At 51.4% G+C, this 16,280-nt stretch overlaps 1 protein-coding gene and 1 long non-coding RNA gene across 2 annotated transcripts; one reads left to right on the top strand and one right to left on the bottom strand.

Moving 5' to 3' along the window:
- Nucleotides 1-650: 650 nt before the first annotated feature.
- LOC135191669 (uncharacterized) lies at nt 651-2,852 on the bottom strand. The gene is made up of 2 exons (XR_010308862.1): nt 2,632-2,852; nt 651-841 (listed from the first exon to the last, which is right to left on the bottom strand). It is a non-coding gene; the product is annotated as an uncharacterized LOC135191669 (long non-coding RNA).
- Nucleotides 2,853-8,930: 6,078 nt separating this feature from the next.
- Nucleotides 8,931-15,533, top strand: SDR39U1 (short chain dehydrogenase/reductase family 39U member 1). Its single transcript, XM_064174174.1, has 6 exons — nt 8,931-9,003; nt 9,331-9,437; nt 9,772-9,854; nt 11,514-11,635; nt 12,241-12,384; nt 12,589-15,533. Exons 1-6 carry the CDS (start codon nt 8,988-8,990, stop codon nt 13,002-13,004), a joined length of 888 nt encoding a protein of 295 aa, XP_064030244.1. The 5' UTR covers nt 8,931-8,987; the 3' UTR covers nt 13,005-15,533.
- Nucleotides 15,534-16,280: the final 747 nt, after the last annotated feature.

The following is a 16,280-nucleotide window of genomic DNA, read 5'->3' as shown; positions in this document are numbered from 1 at the left end:
TCTCCCAAGTAACAAGTGATAAGAGGAAACAACCTGAAGCTGCACCAGCAGAGATATCAACTGGACATCAGGAAAGGTTTTGCCACCAGAAAGATTGTTAAGCCCTGGAACAAGCTGCCCAGCAAAGTGGTTGAGTCACCATCCCCAGAGATGTTTAAAAAGCATGTAGGTAGGTGTCTTAGTGACATGCTTCAGTGATAAACCTGACAGCGTTATGTTTCTGATTAGACTCAATGATTTTAGGAGTCTTTTCCAACCTCAGTGATCCTATGACTCCCTTACACAGTGCTTTAGTTTGACATAGCAACACTTTCCAGTCACAGGTAGCAGCAACTGGAACCCAGCTGAACCACACCACCAGCAGCAACTGCATTACTGTTTTCTGCAACAAGCTGTCACTCTGCTGCTCATCCAGTCAACAGGAGCAAACATATGGGTTAAAACCCACCAAAATCCATTGCTGTTTTGGAAGTTGTTTTTTGTCTTTCAATTGTAATAGACTCTGCTGTGCTAACAACCTCATCCTGCCCCTGACTGAGTTAGGAAGACATAAAGTCTTGATTAACTCAGAGACAGGCAGTTACCCAGCTGGCTGATCCACTCCGCTGATGTGGCCATTCATCTAGAAACAAGGCTACCTTCTGGTCTGCTTTGTGTTAAGTTTGCCTTTATTTTGGCAGCTGAGGTTAGTAACTTTCTGTGTTATTCCCCTAGCTTCATAAGCACAAATCCCTGCCCCATCTCCTCAGATCCTTCTTCCAACGGAGAAGTTCACTGACTGGTCACAAGCAAGTGCAGGACTTTGAATTTCTCCTTGCTGAACTCTGTTGATTTCTTCACCCTGTCGAAGTCACAGAATCACAGAACGTTAGAGGTTAGAAGGAACTGTGGTGGAGGGTTGCACAGGCCTTAAATGACTATGTTTATGAATCTATTCATGCCCGGACAATGTTGTCCCCCCAAGGGCGTTACCCTGCCTAAACTTGGGGTAAACAAGTTAAGGGGACAATGGGACACAATAGCCTTGGTGCCTTCCAGTCTGGGTTGCCTCCTTGAAGGTCGAAGTAAACACATTACATAAGCTCATGCGCCCAGGGTGGGGAAACCACCTGAGGCCTCTCCTTATTTGGGGGTACCGGACCCTTGGACTTCACCTTATTTGGTATGTTTTGGCCTGTTGCCAAGCCCTCATTGGACAGAATTATGGCCCAAGGACCATCAATCGCGGGGTCAAAACTCATCTGCTACCTACCTACCTACCTACCTCTCATCTTGCCCCTCGCTCCTTGCCACCCTCTACCACTCATCTGCTGCTCCTAGCCGCTTCTAGCCGCTTTTGGGGACCACTGCCGCTGCATGACTACAGCCCACGGCACCAGCCCAGGGAAGCTGACTAAGGCGCTCCCGGCCAGCCGCCACTCCAGCTGCCGCTCCAGCCGCCGTTCCCAGCTTGACCGTGCCCGTGGAAGCTCCAGACAGTGCACCCCAATAACCCCTGAATTATTCAAACCCACGATATTTGGGACCCTCAAAACTGACTCCAGCCAGTAAGTAACTGAGAAACCCGATTTAAGCCAGCATAAACTCTCAATAGCTTATCAGTGGCACTTTCATGCCACAGACTCTCTTCCTAAATCCTTTCAAACCTTTGCTAAATTCCCAATTTGCTGTACATAGTCATTCTGTAATATAATCTCGAAACTGCATACAAAGAACTTGTGTGGGGTAGTTGTAAATAAGTTTTGGGGAGGGGGATTCCTTGTGTATATAATATTAAATTATTTAAACCCTTTTAAAATTTGGCCTCATATTTCATTCCCCCAAAACCCAGACAAACTTCTCCACGACAGGAACCTCCAGAGGCCATTGACTCTGACCCCCTGCCAAAGCAGGATCACTCAGGAGAGCCTGCACAGCAATGCATCCAGGTGCGTTCAAAAAGTCTCCAGAGGAGACTCCACAACCTCTCTGTGCAGCCTGCTCCAGGGCTTCAGCACCCTTGCTGTAAAATTTCTCACGTTGAGGTAAGACCTTCTCTGTTCCAGTTTGTATCCATTTTTCCTTGTCTTATTACTGTGCACCACTGAAAGGAGCTTGGCCCCCTCCACTTGACACCCACCCCTCAGATATTTGTACACATTGATCAGATATCCTCTAAGTCTTCTCCAGACTAAACAGCCCCAGGGCTCTCAGTCTCTCTCCATAGGGGAGATGCTCAACTCCTCTAGTCATTCTCATGGTTCTCCACTGGACTCTTTCCAGCAGGTCCCTGTCTCAGCTGAACTGGGGAACCCAAAATTGGGCAAATAGTCCAGGTGTGGTCTCAACACGGCAGAGCAGAGGGGAAGAAGAACCTCCCCAGACCTGCTGGCCACATTTTTCTTGATGTACCCCAAGGGCACATTGCTGCTTAGGCAGAACTTGCTGTCCACCAGCACACCAAGGTTTTTCCCCATGGAGCTGCTCTCCAACAGAGCAACTCCTAACCTGTGCTGGTTCCTGCTGTTATTCCTACCCAGATGCAGGACCCTGCACTTGTCCTTATTGACCTTCATGAGTTTTGCCTTTGTCCAGCTCTCAATCTGTCCGGATCTCATTGGACAGCAGCACAATCTGACAGGTGTCACCTACCCCCCCAGTTTTGTTTCATCAGGGAACTTGCTGAGGGTGCACTCAATGGCTTCATTCACATTGTTGATATTGAACAAAACTGGACCCAGTGCTCAGGTCTCCAGCTGGAATCTCTGCCACCAGTCACAACACTCTGAACTCTGTTTTGGAGCAGTTTTAAATTCACCTCACAGACCAGTTGTCTGTGACACATCTCTTGAGCTGTTCTATGAGGATGTTATGGAGACAGTATCAAAGCCTAACTGAAATCAAGGTAGATGACATCCGCAGCTCTGCCTTCTTCTCATTTGGTCATGGTATCATAGAAGGCTACCAGATTAGTCAAGCAAGATGTCCCCGTGGTAAATCCATGTTGGCTATTCCTGATAACTTTCCTTTCTTCCATTTGGTTAGAGATTGCCTCCAGAATGTGCTGCTCCATCACCTTTCCAGGGATGGAGGTGAGGCTGACTGGGTTGTAGTTGCCTGGGTTTTCCTTCTTGCCTTTTTTGAAGACTGGAGGGCCACTGGTTTTTTGCCAGTCCCCAGGCACCTCTCCCATTCTCCATGGCTTTTCAATAATGATGGGGAGAGGTTCAGCAGCAGTGTCAGCAGCTCGCTTGGCTCTCATGGATGCAGACCATTTGGGCTCATGAATGTGTGTGTTTTAAATTGGTACAAGTGATCTCTAACCCAGTTCTAACTGACTAGATGAGTGCCTTCCTCCCTCCACTTCTGCTCCCTTGCTTCCAGAGACTGAGGTTCCTGAGTGCCAGTCTTATCAGTAAAGACTGAGGCAAAGAAGGCATTCACCAACTTGACCTGCTGCTCACAAATAGAGAGGGGCTGGTAGGGGATGTGGTGGTTGGAGGCTGCCTGGGGTCCAGTGACCACAAAATTATACAATTTTCAATACATGAAGAAACCAGGAGGGGATCAACAGAACCTCCACACTGGACTTCCCAAGGGCAGATTGCAGCCTGTTGAAGGAACAAACTCAGAAAGTTCCTTGGGAAAGAGCCCTTAAAAACAAAGGTGTCCAGGAAGGTTGGACCTACTTGAAGAAAAAACTCCTAAAGGCACAGGAGCAGCTGTGCCATTGAGCCAGCAGATCAGCCGACGAGGGAGGCAGCCAGGCTGGATGGGCAGGGAGCTGCTGAAGGGATTAAAGATCAAAAAGAGTGTATTACCTTTGGAAAAGAGGGGAGGTGTCCCAGGAAGAGTTCAAGGATGTTGCTAGATCTTGTAGAAAAAAATGAGAGAGGCAAAAGCCCATTTGGAGCTTAGGCTGCCACTGCTGGTAAGGAAAATAAAAAATGTTTCTATAAATATCTGAATGGCAGAGAAGGGCCAAGGACAACCTCCAGTCCTTATTAGATAGAGAGGGGAATAGAGTGACAAAGGATGAGGAAAAGGCAGAGGAGCATAACAGCTTCTTTGCCTCAATCTTCAACAGTGGGACAGGTTGTCTCCAGGACAACTGGACTCCTGAAGTGGTGGATCGAGTCAGGGTCCAGTACAGTCCCCCTCTAATCCATGAGGAAGAAGTAAGGGACCTGCGGAGACATTTGAATCCTCACAAGTCCATGGGACCGGATGGGATCCATCCTAGGGTGCTGAGAGAGCTGGCAGATGAGCTGGCCAAGCAGCTCTCCATTGTTTACCAACAGTCCTGGCTCACTGGAGAGGTCCCCAAAGACTGGAAGCTGGACAATGTGATCCCATCCACAAGAACGGCCGTAAGGAGGAGCTAGAAAACTACAGACCTGTCAGCCTGACCTCAGTGCCAGGCAAGGTGATGCAACAGGTCATCTTGAGTGCCATCACAAAGCACCTCCAGGATGGCCAAGGGATCAGGCCCAGCCAGCATGGGTTTAGGAAGGGCAGGTCCTGTCTCAGCAACCTGATCTCCTTTTATGATCAGGTTACCCGCCTGGTGAATGTGGGGCAGGCTGTGGATGGAGTCTACCTGGACTTGAGCAAAGCCTTTGACACTGTCTGCCACAGGAAGCTCCTAGCCAAGCTGGCAGCTCACGGCTTGGATAGATTCACTCTGTGCTGGATCAAGAACTGGATGGATGGCAGAGCCCAGAGAGTAGTGGTGAATGGTGCCACATCCAGTTGGCAGCTGTCACTAGTGGTGTTCCCCAGGTGTCAGTGCTGGGCCCACTCCTGTTCAACATCTTTATTGATGATCTGGACGAGAGGATTGAGTCCAGCATCAGTAAGTTTGCAGATGACACCAAGCTAGGAGCAGGTGTTGATCTGTTGGAAGGTAGGAGAGCCCTGCAGAGGGACCTGTACAGGCTGGATGGGTGGGCAGAGGCCAATGGAATGAGATTTAAGAAGGCCAAGTGCAGGGTTCTGCACTTTGGTCACAATAACCCCAAGCAGCGCTACAGGCTGGGGACTGAGTGGCTGGAGAGCAGCCAGGAAGAAAGGCACCTGGGGGTACTGATAGATAGTAGGCTGAAGATGAGCCAGCAGAGTGCCCAGGAGGCCAAGAGAGCCAATGGCATTCTGGCTGCATCAGGAAGAGTGTGGCCAGTAGGACAAGAGAGGTTATTCTTGCTCTGTACTCAGCACTGGTCAGGCCACACCTTGAGTACTGTGTCCAGTTCTGGACTCCCCAATTCAAGAGAGATGTTGAGGTGCTGGAAGGTGTCCAGAGAAGGGCAACAAAGCTGGTGAAGGGCTTGGAACACAAAGCCTATGAGGAGAGGCTGAGGGAGCTGCAGTTGTTTAGCCTAGAGAAGAGGATGCTCAGGGGGGACATCACTGCTGTCTACAACTACCTGAAGGGAGGTTGTAGCCAGGTGGGGGTTGGTCTCTTCTCCCAGGCAACCACCAATAGAACAAGGGGACACAGTCTCAAGTTGTGCCGGGGGAAGTCTAGGCTGGATGTTAGGAGGAAGTTCTTCACAGAGAGAGTGATTGGCATTGGAATGGGCTGCCCAGGGAGGTGGTGGAGTCACTGTTCCTGGAAGTGTTCAAGAAAAGACTGGATAAGGCACTTGGTCCCGTGGTCTAGTTGACTGGATAGGGCTGGAGAATAGGTTGGACTGGATGATCCTGGAGGTCTATTCCAACCTGGTTGATTCTATGATTCTATGAACTCTGCCATCTCTGCATTCTCTGTTACCATATCTCTCACACTGTTCAGTAGTGGACTCACCCCTTGATCTTTTGTCATTGGTGTGTTTGGAAAAGCTCTTCTTCTTTTCTTTTACCTCCCTGGCATGACTCAGCTCCAACAGGGTCTTGGCCTTTCTTGTCACTTGTCTACATTCTCTGGTAATATTTCTGTAATCCTTCCAATTGACCTTTTTTCCACATATTGTAAACCACCTCCTTCTTTTTAAGCTTTTCCAATAGGTCCTTGCTTATCCATGCAGGTCTTCTGCTTCCCTTACTTGATTTTTTTCCAAGGGAATACATTTTCTAGAAGAGGTAATGTTTGAACATTCAGCAGCTCTCTTGGCCCCCCCTTCCTTCTAGAGCACTAGTCCACTGGATACTTCTAAGCAGAGTTTAGAAAAGGGCAAAGTTACCCCTCTTAAGGTCCAGGATTGAAATTTTACTTATCACCCTGCTTCTTTCTCTAGTGATATTAAACTTTAGCTTGTCATGGTCACTACGGCCAAGATTACCCCAGCCTTAACATCTACAACCAGACCTTCCTTGTTTGTTAATACAAGGTCCAGCATTGCACTTCTCCTTGTTGGTTCCTTAAGTACCTGCAGGATAAAGTTGTCATCAATGCACTGCAGGAACCTTATGGACTGTTTATGCTTGGCTGTGTGATCTTCCCAACTGATGTCAGAGTGACTGAAGTCACAAGCACCAGGACACATGATCTTGAGGCTAATTCCAGCTGCCTGTAGAAGGCCTCATCAAAAGCTTCTTCCTGTGGCCTGTAATAAATGTCCACATCTGTGTCATTCATATTTGCATGGCCCTTGATTCTTATCCATGAGCTTCCAGTACTTTCATCATCAGTCCCTGTGAGTAATCACCAAGTCTGTTGAACACCTCTCGAAGTTTTGTATCATAGACAAACCTTTCGGCAGTGCCCTCTGTGTCATCATCCAGCAATAACGCCTGGGGCACACCACTGTGAGCAGGCTACATCTGGAATTTGCACCACTGACCATAACCTCTGGAAGTTCAGCCCATTTGCAACACTCTTCTCTGGCCACTTCTGTAACCCACATTCCATGATCTTCTGTAACTCACACTCCATGATCTTCTGTTTCTGTTCCTGTGAGGACATTACAGGGGACACTGTCAACAGCCTTGCTAATTTCAAGGTACAAACTAGACTCTGCTCTCCTCTAACATACTGAGACAGCAATTCTGCTGTAGAAGCCTGTCAGATTGGTCATGCATGCATGCTGGGTACTAACAGACACTTTTTTGTCTTTGTGTGGTTGGAAACTGCTTCCAAGAGGAAGCCATTTAGACCCAAAAAACTGCATCTTCCTTCTTGCCTTTCTGGAAGGTAAGTGCAATCTTCCAGTCCTGAGGAACCTTTCTAGATCACGACTGGATAGGACTGGGGGATAGGTTGGACTGGATGATCTTGGAGGTCTCTTCCAACCTGGTCAATTCTATGATTCCAAGTTCTATCTAGTGTTAACACCACGAGATGGAGGGAGGTGAGAGGAAAACACAAGTTTGAAATAGATCCAGATTTCCCTTGCGCTTGTTTTCATTCTGACAGTTTGCAAGGAAAGGCCAAGTAGACTGTACCCTGGTACAGCCAGGAAGAGTTCAAAGGAGACATGTGCAGCCAGCCAGCACCTGCAGCTACCATCTCCACTGGGACCTATCAGCAGAGGCTGAGCTGACCACCCTACAGATGAACAGCTCTAGCTCACCTGCCCAGCTGCAGCACATGTCACACAAAGCCAGCTTTTCCTCTCCAGCTCTCATCCCATAAGCCACAAGCATGTTGCTTCAATGAAGGGCAATGAAGCTAGTGAAGGGCCTAGAGAATACATCTTATAAGGAGCAACTGAACGAGCTGGAGCTGTTTTGTTTCAAAAAGAGAAGGCTGAGATGAGACCTCATGACTGTCTACAGCTACCTGAAAGGACATTGTGGAGAGGTTGGTGCTGGTGTCTTCACAGGTAATTAGTGATAGAACTGGGTAGGTTTAGACTAGATATTGGGAAAATTTCCCAGCAAGAGTAGTCAGACATTGGAATGGGCTGCCCAGAGAGGTGTCTGAGTCACCAACCCTGGATATGTTTAAAAGTCATTTGGGTATGGTGCTTGAGGATATGGTTTAGGGTTAACCTTGTAGAGTAGGGGTATCAGTTGGACTTGGTGTTCCTGAGGGTTATTTCCAAAGTCCCTGTGATTCTGTGATTCCTGTGAGTGCTAATTCCTGGTCTCTAAGGTTTCCACCTGGTTTCTTAGAAACCGAGGTCCTTGTTTGCTTGCTTAACCATAGAACTTGCCCCTTTTACGTGGCTGGTGGCAGACAGCAGGGTTTGGGGGAAAGAGGGCAAACGGCTGGTGAGGGGGTGCAGTGGCCATGGGTGCAATGCAGACCAGGACGGGTACCCAGGTGGGTGTAAGCACGTCCAGTGCCTGTGGCTGTTCACAACAGCCCCCACAGCGCAAGGACCTGTCTCAGCCTCCTCTCTGTACAGGACACAGGGTGAGGGATTGGCAGCAGCTCCGTGCGGGGCAGCGGCTGCCACAGCACCTGCTGCGGCAACTCTTCTATCCCCTTCGCATCTCGGCACAGGCCCTGCAGCCCGGCCACACAGCAACACCTTTCAAATCACTGCTTCCCCGCGGCCCTGAAAAGACGAGCGCGAAGGTGGCCGGAAGGAAGGAGTCTCCGGGCCGGCGAGACTCTCCCGGCCGAGTCCCAGCTGCGAAATTCTTCGTTCCTGGGACTCATCCCACGGGCGCTTCCTTCGGTCTTTGAACGGTTGCGGTGGAGCCAACTCTCTGGTCCCTGGGCACGGCAGTCCCAGCGGGGGCTCAGGCGGGTTCTGTAAGGCGCTGCCCACCTCTCACCTTACCGCACTCCGGGAGCTCCCGGCTGTGCAGTAGCCTCCGAAACCTCCTGCTGCTGCTGCTGCTGCTCCGGGACGAACCCGAGCCACCCCCCTTGCCGTCCTCTGCGATGGCACTGGAAAGGTTTATGGGCTGGGAGAGCTTCCTGAGCGGCGGGGTGCAGGTCTTGAGCGGCATCCGAGGCTGCAGGATGGAGGTGCCGGACGGTTCCCAAGCTGTAGGGTGGAAGTTCCGGGGCGCCGTGACCTCTTGAGGGGACCTATGCAGCTGCCGGGGAGCAGTGGGGCGGAGCGGGGCATGCGCAGTCGCTGCCGCTCGGTGCCTGAGCGCTCGGTCACGCCATGAGAGTGCTGGTCGGTGGGTGCGGGCTGGGCCGTACAGGGAACGGGAGAACCAGCGGAGGGAGCGGGTCCTGGGAGGGTCCGGAGGGCTCTGAGGAGAGGACTTTCTGGAACTAGGGAGCAGGCCTGGCGTAGGGTGCTGTGGACAGAGACCGGAGCCACTGAGTCCGGGGGGCGGGACAGGGACCGCGGTGCGCGGGCACGGAGCCGGCTCAGGGCTGGCGCTGCCTGGGGCAGTGCGAGCCAGGCCCCGGCGAGATCCGACCGTAGCAGTGGGGGCCATATGCAGGCCTTGTGCCGCCAGCTCGAGCGGCAGGTGTCTAACGTCTTCACTTTCTCCTAGGCGGAGGGACTGGCTTCGTGGGTAAAGCCCTGACCCAGCTGCTGCGAAGCCGCGGGCATGAAGTGACCCACGTGTCTCGGCGAGGGGGCAGGGATCGGATCAGCTGGGTACGGCATGAGAGCAAGGCACGGGAGGGAGGACGCGTCGGGACGGAGGAGCAAAGCCCGATAGCCCAGGGCTGCCATTGCGTACTGGGATCTGTGGTGGCAACGCTGGTTCCTGTGGATGAGCTTTAGGGCTGCTGGGTTCTTCGTGGGCCATAGCCATGGGATGGGCGCTGCTGTAGCTCCAAAGACCAAGTCTTCTCCATTCATCCTTGTGTTCCAATCAGCGTCAGGAAGGACCTGGTTGGAGTTCTTAGGAGCCCACTGTGCTTGTTTATTGGCAGGGCTTGAGCAGAGGGTGGGCTGAGTGTGTCATGTCTCTGTTATCCCTGGCCAGGAGGAGCTGTCCCGCTGTGGACTGCCCCTGTGCGATGCTGTCGTGAACCTGGCTGGTGAAAACGTCCTCAACCCTTTGCGCAGGTAACAATCCGCCAGAGCTCTGTTGAGACAGGGTGCAGGCAAGGTGAGCCTGGTGTTGTCCAAATGTGAGAGGTGTCTGGGGGGGAGGAAATGGGGTGTCCAAGAAGCACTTGAGTTACCCAGCTGTAGACATCTGAATTCTGAAGTATCCAAAACTATTCTGTGGGCCTGTTAAGTTCTAGAATGCCCTTGGAAAGCAATTTCATAGAATCAGAGAATGGTTTGCTTTGGAAGGGACATCAAAGCTCATCCAGTTCCAACCCCCCACCATAGGCAGGGACACCTCTCACTAGAACAGGTTGCTCAAGGCCTCATCTAACCTAGCCTTGAACACCTCCAGGGAGGGAGCATCCACAACCTCCCTGGGCAACCTGTTCCAGCGTTTCACCACCCTCACTGTAGAGAACTTCTTCCTAACATCTAGTCTAAATTTCCCCTCTTCCAGTTTAAACTCATTACTTGTCCTGTCATTACATGACTTTGTAAATAATCCCTTCCCAGCCCTCCTGTAGCCTTTTTCAGATAATGAAAGGCCACAACAAGGTCTTATCGAAGCCAGGCTGAAGAGCCCCAACTCTCATAACCTGTCCTCATAGCAGAGGTGCTGCAGCCCTCGGAGTATCTTCATGGCCCTCCTCTGGAGTCACTCCAACATTTCAATGTCCTTTGTGTGTTGAGGGCTCCAGAACTGTACACAGAACTCCAGGTGGGGTCTGAAGAGCAGAGTAAAAGGGCAGAATCTGGGCTGCACTCACACTGCAGGCTCATGTTGAGCTTTTCACCACCCCAGACCCCCAGGTCCTTTTCCTTAGGGCTGCCCTCAGCCATTCACCACCCAACCTGGAGTTGTGCTTGGGATTGCACTGACCCAGATGCAGGACCTTAAACCTGGCCTTGTTGAATGTCATGAGGTTAGCCTGAGCCCAGCCTGTCCAGGTCCCTCTGGATGGATCCCTTCCCTCTAGCAAGTCGACTGTGCCGCACAGCTTGGTGCCATCTGCAAACTTTCTGAGGGTGCACTGATTCCTCTGTCCATGTCACTGACAAAGGTGTTAAACAGCACTGGTGCCAGCACTGATCACGGTGGCATGCCAGTTGGCACTAGTCTCCAAGTGGACATTGTGCCCTTGGTCACAATTCTTTGCATGTGACCATCTACCCAGTTCCTGATCCAGCAGTGCTCTACCTATCAAGCCTGTGTTTTTCAAATTTGGTGACCAAGATGTCATGTGGGACAGAGTCAAACACCTTAATGTCTCCTGGATTGAGAGTCTGAGGCCAGGCAAAGTAGTTCCAGGTTTCCAAAATGAGACTGGAATCCTACATTTAAGTAGTGCAAAGTCAGCACCAGAGTTTGACTTCTGTGGGGACGTTTTTAGGAAGAATTCACCACCCCCAGCTTTGATGTCCAGACACTCTGCCTTTGTCCTAAGGCAGTCCAACCCCCACAGCCTTTTCTGGAAGTGGAGAGCCTCTGTCTGCTGAAGTGCCCATGCATTTAGGCAGTAAGGTCTCATGTCTTGCCCCTGCTCTGGACAGGGGAGGGTATTCCCACGACCTCTTCTGTGCTTGTGTACAAGAGTCTGCTGTTTTTCTTCATGCTATTGTTTCCTGGCATACCCTCAAGGGGAGCATATTTGATGTACGTCTCTTTCCCAGATGGAACGATGCCTTCTGCAAGGAAATCATCAGCAGCCGGGTTGAGACCACTAAGTCCTTGGCCAAAGCCATTTCTGATGCTGAGCAGCCACCCTGTGCTTGGGTGCTCGTCACTGGCGTAGGTATTTGTTGAGCCCAGCCAAGGCATGACTCACACTGACCCGAAGAGATACAGCCCCAGTCGGAAATGCTTCTAGAGGGACACTTGTTGCCCTGAAATGGCAGCTTTGTTTTCATCAATGTCTCAGCTTAGGCAAGCCTTGATCATCTTTTGGGTACTGCCGGAGGGGTATTTGGGTCCCTGTGCTTTCTCTTGGTGTCATTAGGACGGGAGAGAGAAATCTTAAAGGCATCCTGTAGAGCCAGATTGTCTAAGCTGAGCCTCATCTGAGTCCCCCTGCATATCTCCAGCTTTCCATTTCTGCTTGTTAACAGTCTTTAAGGCTACCACAGCTCAGCACCTGTGATGTCCAGTTTTAGAGGAAACACCTTTCTGTGCAGCCACCTTGGTGTTGCTTGCTGATAGATTTAGTTCCTGGTGCTGCCAGCTCAACCTGCTGAAGTTGCAGAGCTCATTAGTAGTCAAAAACTTCTCAGGACTGTTGTCAGGTAGACCCTGTACTGTTCGTATGAGGATGTCCCTCACTGAGTGATAGCCTCCTGGAAGCAGGGAAGTGAGTCTAGTGTGATTCACCTCTGACTCTACTTTTTGTTGTTGCACCTGCAGGCTATTACCGCCCCAGCCCCACAGCTGAGTACACTGAGGACAGTCCTGGGGGGGACTTTGACTTCTTCTCGTGCCTGGTGAGCTCCTGGGAGGCTGCAGCTGCTATTCATGGGAGCCCAACTCGTGGTGTTGTGGTGAGATCTGGTGAGACAGCACATGATATTTTTAAGAGTAGCTTTGATTTGCTGCTGGGGCAAGACAGGGAAGAAGAGGGAGAAGGACTTGTGTCTCTCCTTGTTGGGTTGTTCCAGCCCAGTCCTATTAAGACTGTCTACTGATTGGAGGTTTGGGGCTGAAGAGCTTTTGTCATTTGCAGAGGGTTGTGGTCTCACTCATTTCTCCCCACAGGGGTAGTGCTGGGCCAAGGTGGTGGTGCAATCTCTAAGATGCTCTGGCCCTTCCGTCTGGGACTGGGAGGCCCCTTGGGTTCTGGGCTTCAGCCCTTCCCATGGATCCACATTCGGGACTTGGCCGGGATTGTTTCTCATGCCCTGGAGAATGAGTGCGTGCAAGGTGTTCTCAATGGCGTCTCCCCGGCTGCCTCTGCCACCTCCAATGGTGCCTTTGCTCAGGAGCTTGCTGCAGCCCTAGGCCGCCCAGCCCTGCTGCCAGTGCCAGCCTGGGCAGTGCGGGCTGCCCTTGGAGCAGAGCGTGCCCTGCTGCTGCTGGAGGGGCAACGAGTGGTGCCGAAGCGCACTCTGGAGAGTGGCTACCGTTTCATCTTCCCTGACCTGGCTGCAGCTCTGAAGGACATTGTGGCTTGAGGCCTCCTTGCTTAGGCCAGACTGGGCCCTGGTTTTGTGAGTCCCCTGGCTCACTTGGTTTCCTAGGGTGAGAGAGGATTGCCCTGCCCCATCTGACAGTTGGGGTGTGCAGTCTGAGCAGCCTTCCACCTGCTGTCTCTCTTTGCACATCCCCAGTTTAAGAGTCCATCTCTTACTGCCATCTGTGGCCTCTGCATGCCTGCTTCTGGGGAAGGGCATAAGCCCCTCTGACGGTTGTGGCTGCTAAATCTGCCACCTTCCCTCTTTGCATGGGTGGCACTGGTGTCTTTGAACTGTCCGTTGAGGCCTAGGGTAGGTGTTGACTCCATCTGAGCTTGTGGTGGGGACAAACTGGGTGGTTCATTGTGGTGTGAAGAAGTGCAAAGCACTACTTTAGTCTGAAGGGTGCCCTTCAGCTCTTGCCTTCATTGTAGTTGCCTAGTCCCAGGCAGGGTGTTGACTGTGGTCAGCATGCTGACCTGTGCTGGGTTACAAGCCCAGTTCAGTGTGGGGCAGTGCAGTTGGGACAGGCAGCAGTGCTTCATCTTGAGTTACGCCAGCTTGTTAAGAGCCTCAGGCTTCAGTCTGCTCCCCAAGATGATGTGGGCTATAGCATCCTTCTGTTGTGCTTGCTGGTTAGCCGCCCAGTTCAGCTGGTTGTAGAGCTGTGTGTACCTGGGTGATTGCAGCAGCTGTGGGTGTGATTGGCAAGCATGACAAGTACTGCTGGAGAAGCACTGGCACCCCACAGTTCTTATGGAAGAGGACTGCAGATCTATGAGAGCCCACCATTCAACAGAGTTCTCAGGTCTGTCTCCCTACCTGGATGTGTAAGTCAGGATTTTGAGGGGTTACTCCTGCATGACATTTGGCTTAAGCACATGTCACAGAACTTCTGGCACCCGAGTCCTAGCATGGCATCTGACAACAGTGTCTGCTGGGAGCAGCTGCGAATTTCCATCACAATAAATTCACACACACACATACCATGGCCTTTCATCTCTTGTGGAGTGAACATACACTCATTAGAGTGAGAGGAAGCTGAGCTCTAGACCGGATTTTTGGAGCAGTGCAAAACTTTGATGATCCTAAACACGGACCTTGTGCTACCTAAGTGTAGTGCAGAGTTTCCACAGGTCTGTCTGAACCAACAGCAGTGCCCTAGGTCTGCTCTGAAGATTTACTCTTCAACTGGAGCAAATCTTTGTCCTCTTAGAGGTGAATGATTTTAATGGAGATGTGTCAAGAGCTTCTGCTTCCTGCAGCAGCCCCTGCTCAGGCTCCATCCTGTCTGGCTACTGGCCTGCCTGGTGCCCAGGGCCTTAGCCCAGGCTGAAGGACACAGCTGCTTTCCTGTTTACAGGTTCAGTCAGCCCTCAAGATACGCACTTAACAGAGACACACATGGAAGCAAGTGACACACAGCCAGATGACACAGACTGGCCCAGCCAAGACACTGCTATCAGCAGTAACCGTGCATGGGACCTCTGTAGCAGAAGCACAGCCAAAACTGCCCTTCCCACACTGAGGCTGGCCAACTCGTGACTCCCTTGGAGTTCACAAACACGTGCGCTTTCATGAATCCCTCAGTGCCCCTACCTTAATCCAAGCCCTCTAGCCTGTCCTGTACATCTCCTGCTCCACAGCTGACACCAAACATGCCCTGAGTCACCCTATGCTTGCAGGCACCCTCTGGGTACCAGAGTGGACCCTTTGCCAGCCTTATCTGTCTGTCTGGATCCACAGCCTCCTTAACAGCTGGTCTAGCTTGCAGTTTGCTAGGGCAAACTACCTCCAGTCTGTGAGAGGTACAAACACTTCCATCCTCAGCCAGGGTCCTGCAGCAGGCACATCAGCAGTCATCTGCTGTGCCACTTCACCAGCTGGCACAGAGCCCCTTAATCTCCTCACTTGTGCTGGTCCCCCCAATAAATTGTTTTGGACATGCAGTTATCTCTGCAGTGACTGTAGGTTGGGGCCCTGCTGGTGTCATTCCAGTAGGTGACAGCACAGGCCAGGGGTGATTCAAACTTCAGAAGCTGGTAGGAAATCCACTGGCTGGTCACCCAGTAGCTGGCACTTCATCCCTGCAGCGTGTGTGCATGGGAACAGTGAGACTGCACAAAGCTATGGAAGAGTTTGAGGAGACAGAACAGGCTGTGGTGATCTGGTGTGGAGTTCAGCCAGAGCAGCACTGGCTGGCAGAGGTTTACACTCTACCAGCCTCTTCTGTATCCCTTTTCTGCCTTCTTTGCTGCTTTCATCTGTCCTGTCCTTGACACATTTCCTCAGCAGGTCACAGTCTCACCAGCTGCAGCACCCTGGATACTTTCATTTGCATCCTCACCAGCTGCAGAGTCCTGGGTGCCAGCAGCTCCTTGAGAGCTGGTCAGTTACTGATGCTGTCTGTTCCTGGGTGTTGTCTTTCTCAGTGCTAATGGGCCAGATTTTATGACTGTTTGCCTCCCTCCCTTTTCTTAGCTTCCCAGGTGTAAAAATAAATTATCTGAGTCACTGCACATATGCTCAGCAATGTCTGACTGGGTTTGTTTTCATTCCAGCCTCCCTTACTGTGTGTCAGATTTATCTCTCTTCTTCTTTATGGGTCCTGTGACCAGACATCTTTGAAAGAGCAGATATGTTCCTTCCACATCATAGGATCACAGGATGTTAGGGGTTGGAAGGGACCCAAGAAGATCATCGAGTCCAACCCCGCTGCCAGAGCAGGACAATACTATCTAACACAGGTCACAGAGGAACACATCCAGACAGGTTTTGAAAGGCTCCTGAGAAGGAGATCACACAATCTCTCTGGGGAGCCTGTTCCAGTGCTCTGTGCCCCTTACAGTAAAAAAGTTCCCCCTTGTGTTGAGGTGGAACCTCTTTTGCTGCAATTTACACTGATTGCTCCTTGTCCTATCACAGGCAGCAAATGAGCAGAGCCTGTCCCACCCCCTCCTGGCAGCCTTCAGATACTTAGAAACATTTTTCAAGTCCTCTCTAAGTCTTCTTTTCTCCAGACTAAAAAGCCCCAAGTCCCTCAGCCTCTCCTCATAAGCCATACCCTCCAGTTCTCTCAACATCCTCATAGCCCTCCGCTGGACCCTTTCCAGCAAATCCCTGTCCCTGTTCAACTGGGGAGCCCAAAACTGAACACAGTATTCAAGATGAGGTCTGACCAAGGCAGAGTAAAGAGGGAGGACAACCTCCCTTGATCTTATTATTCCTCCCCAGATGCAGGACTCTGCTCTTGTCTTTGTTGAACCTCATCTGGTT

This window comes from Pogoniulus pusillus, chromosome 40 (genome assembly GCF_015220805.1).
Source record: "Pogoniulus pusillus isolate bPogPus1 chromosome 40, bPogPus1.pri, whole genome shotgun sequence".
NCBI classification, from domain to species: domain Eukaryota; kingdom Metazoa; phylum Chordata; class Aves; order Piciformes; family Lybiidae; genus Pogoniulus; species Pogoniulus pusillus.
This window is presented reverse-complemented; position numbering and strand designations above follow the sequence as displayed.

Bases quoted from the DNA above. Each gene is read 5' to 3' on its own strand.
- SDR39U1 (XM_064174174.1), top strand. The intron at 9,438-9,771 runs GTACGGCATGAG...ATCCCTGGCCAG, and splicing joins GCAGGGATCGGATCAGCTGG to GAGGAGCTGTCCCGCTGTGG. The intron at 9,855-11,513 runs GTAACAATCCGC...TCTCTTTCCCAG, and splicing joins GTCCTCAACCCTTTGCGCAG to ATGGAACGATGCCTTCTGCA.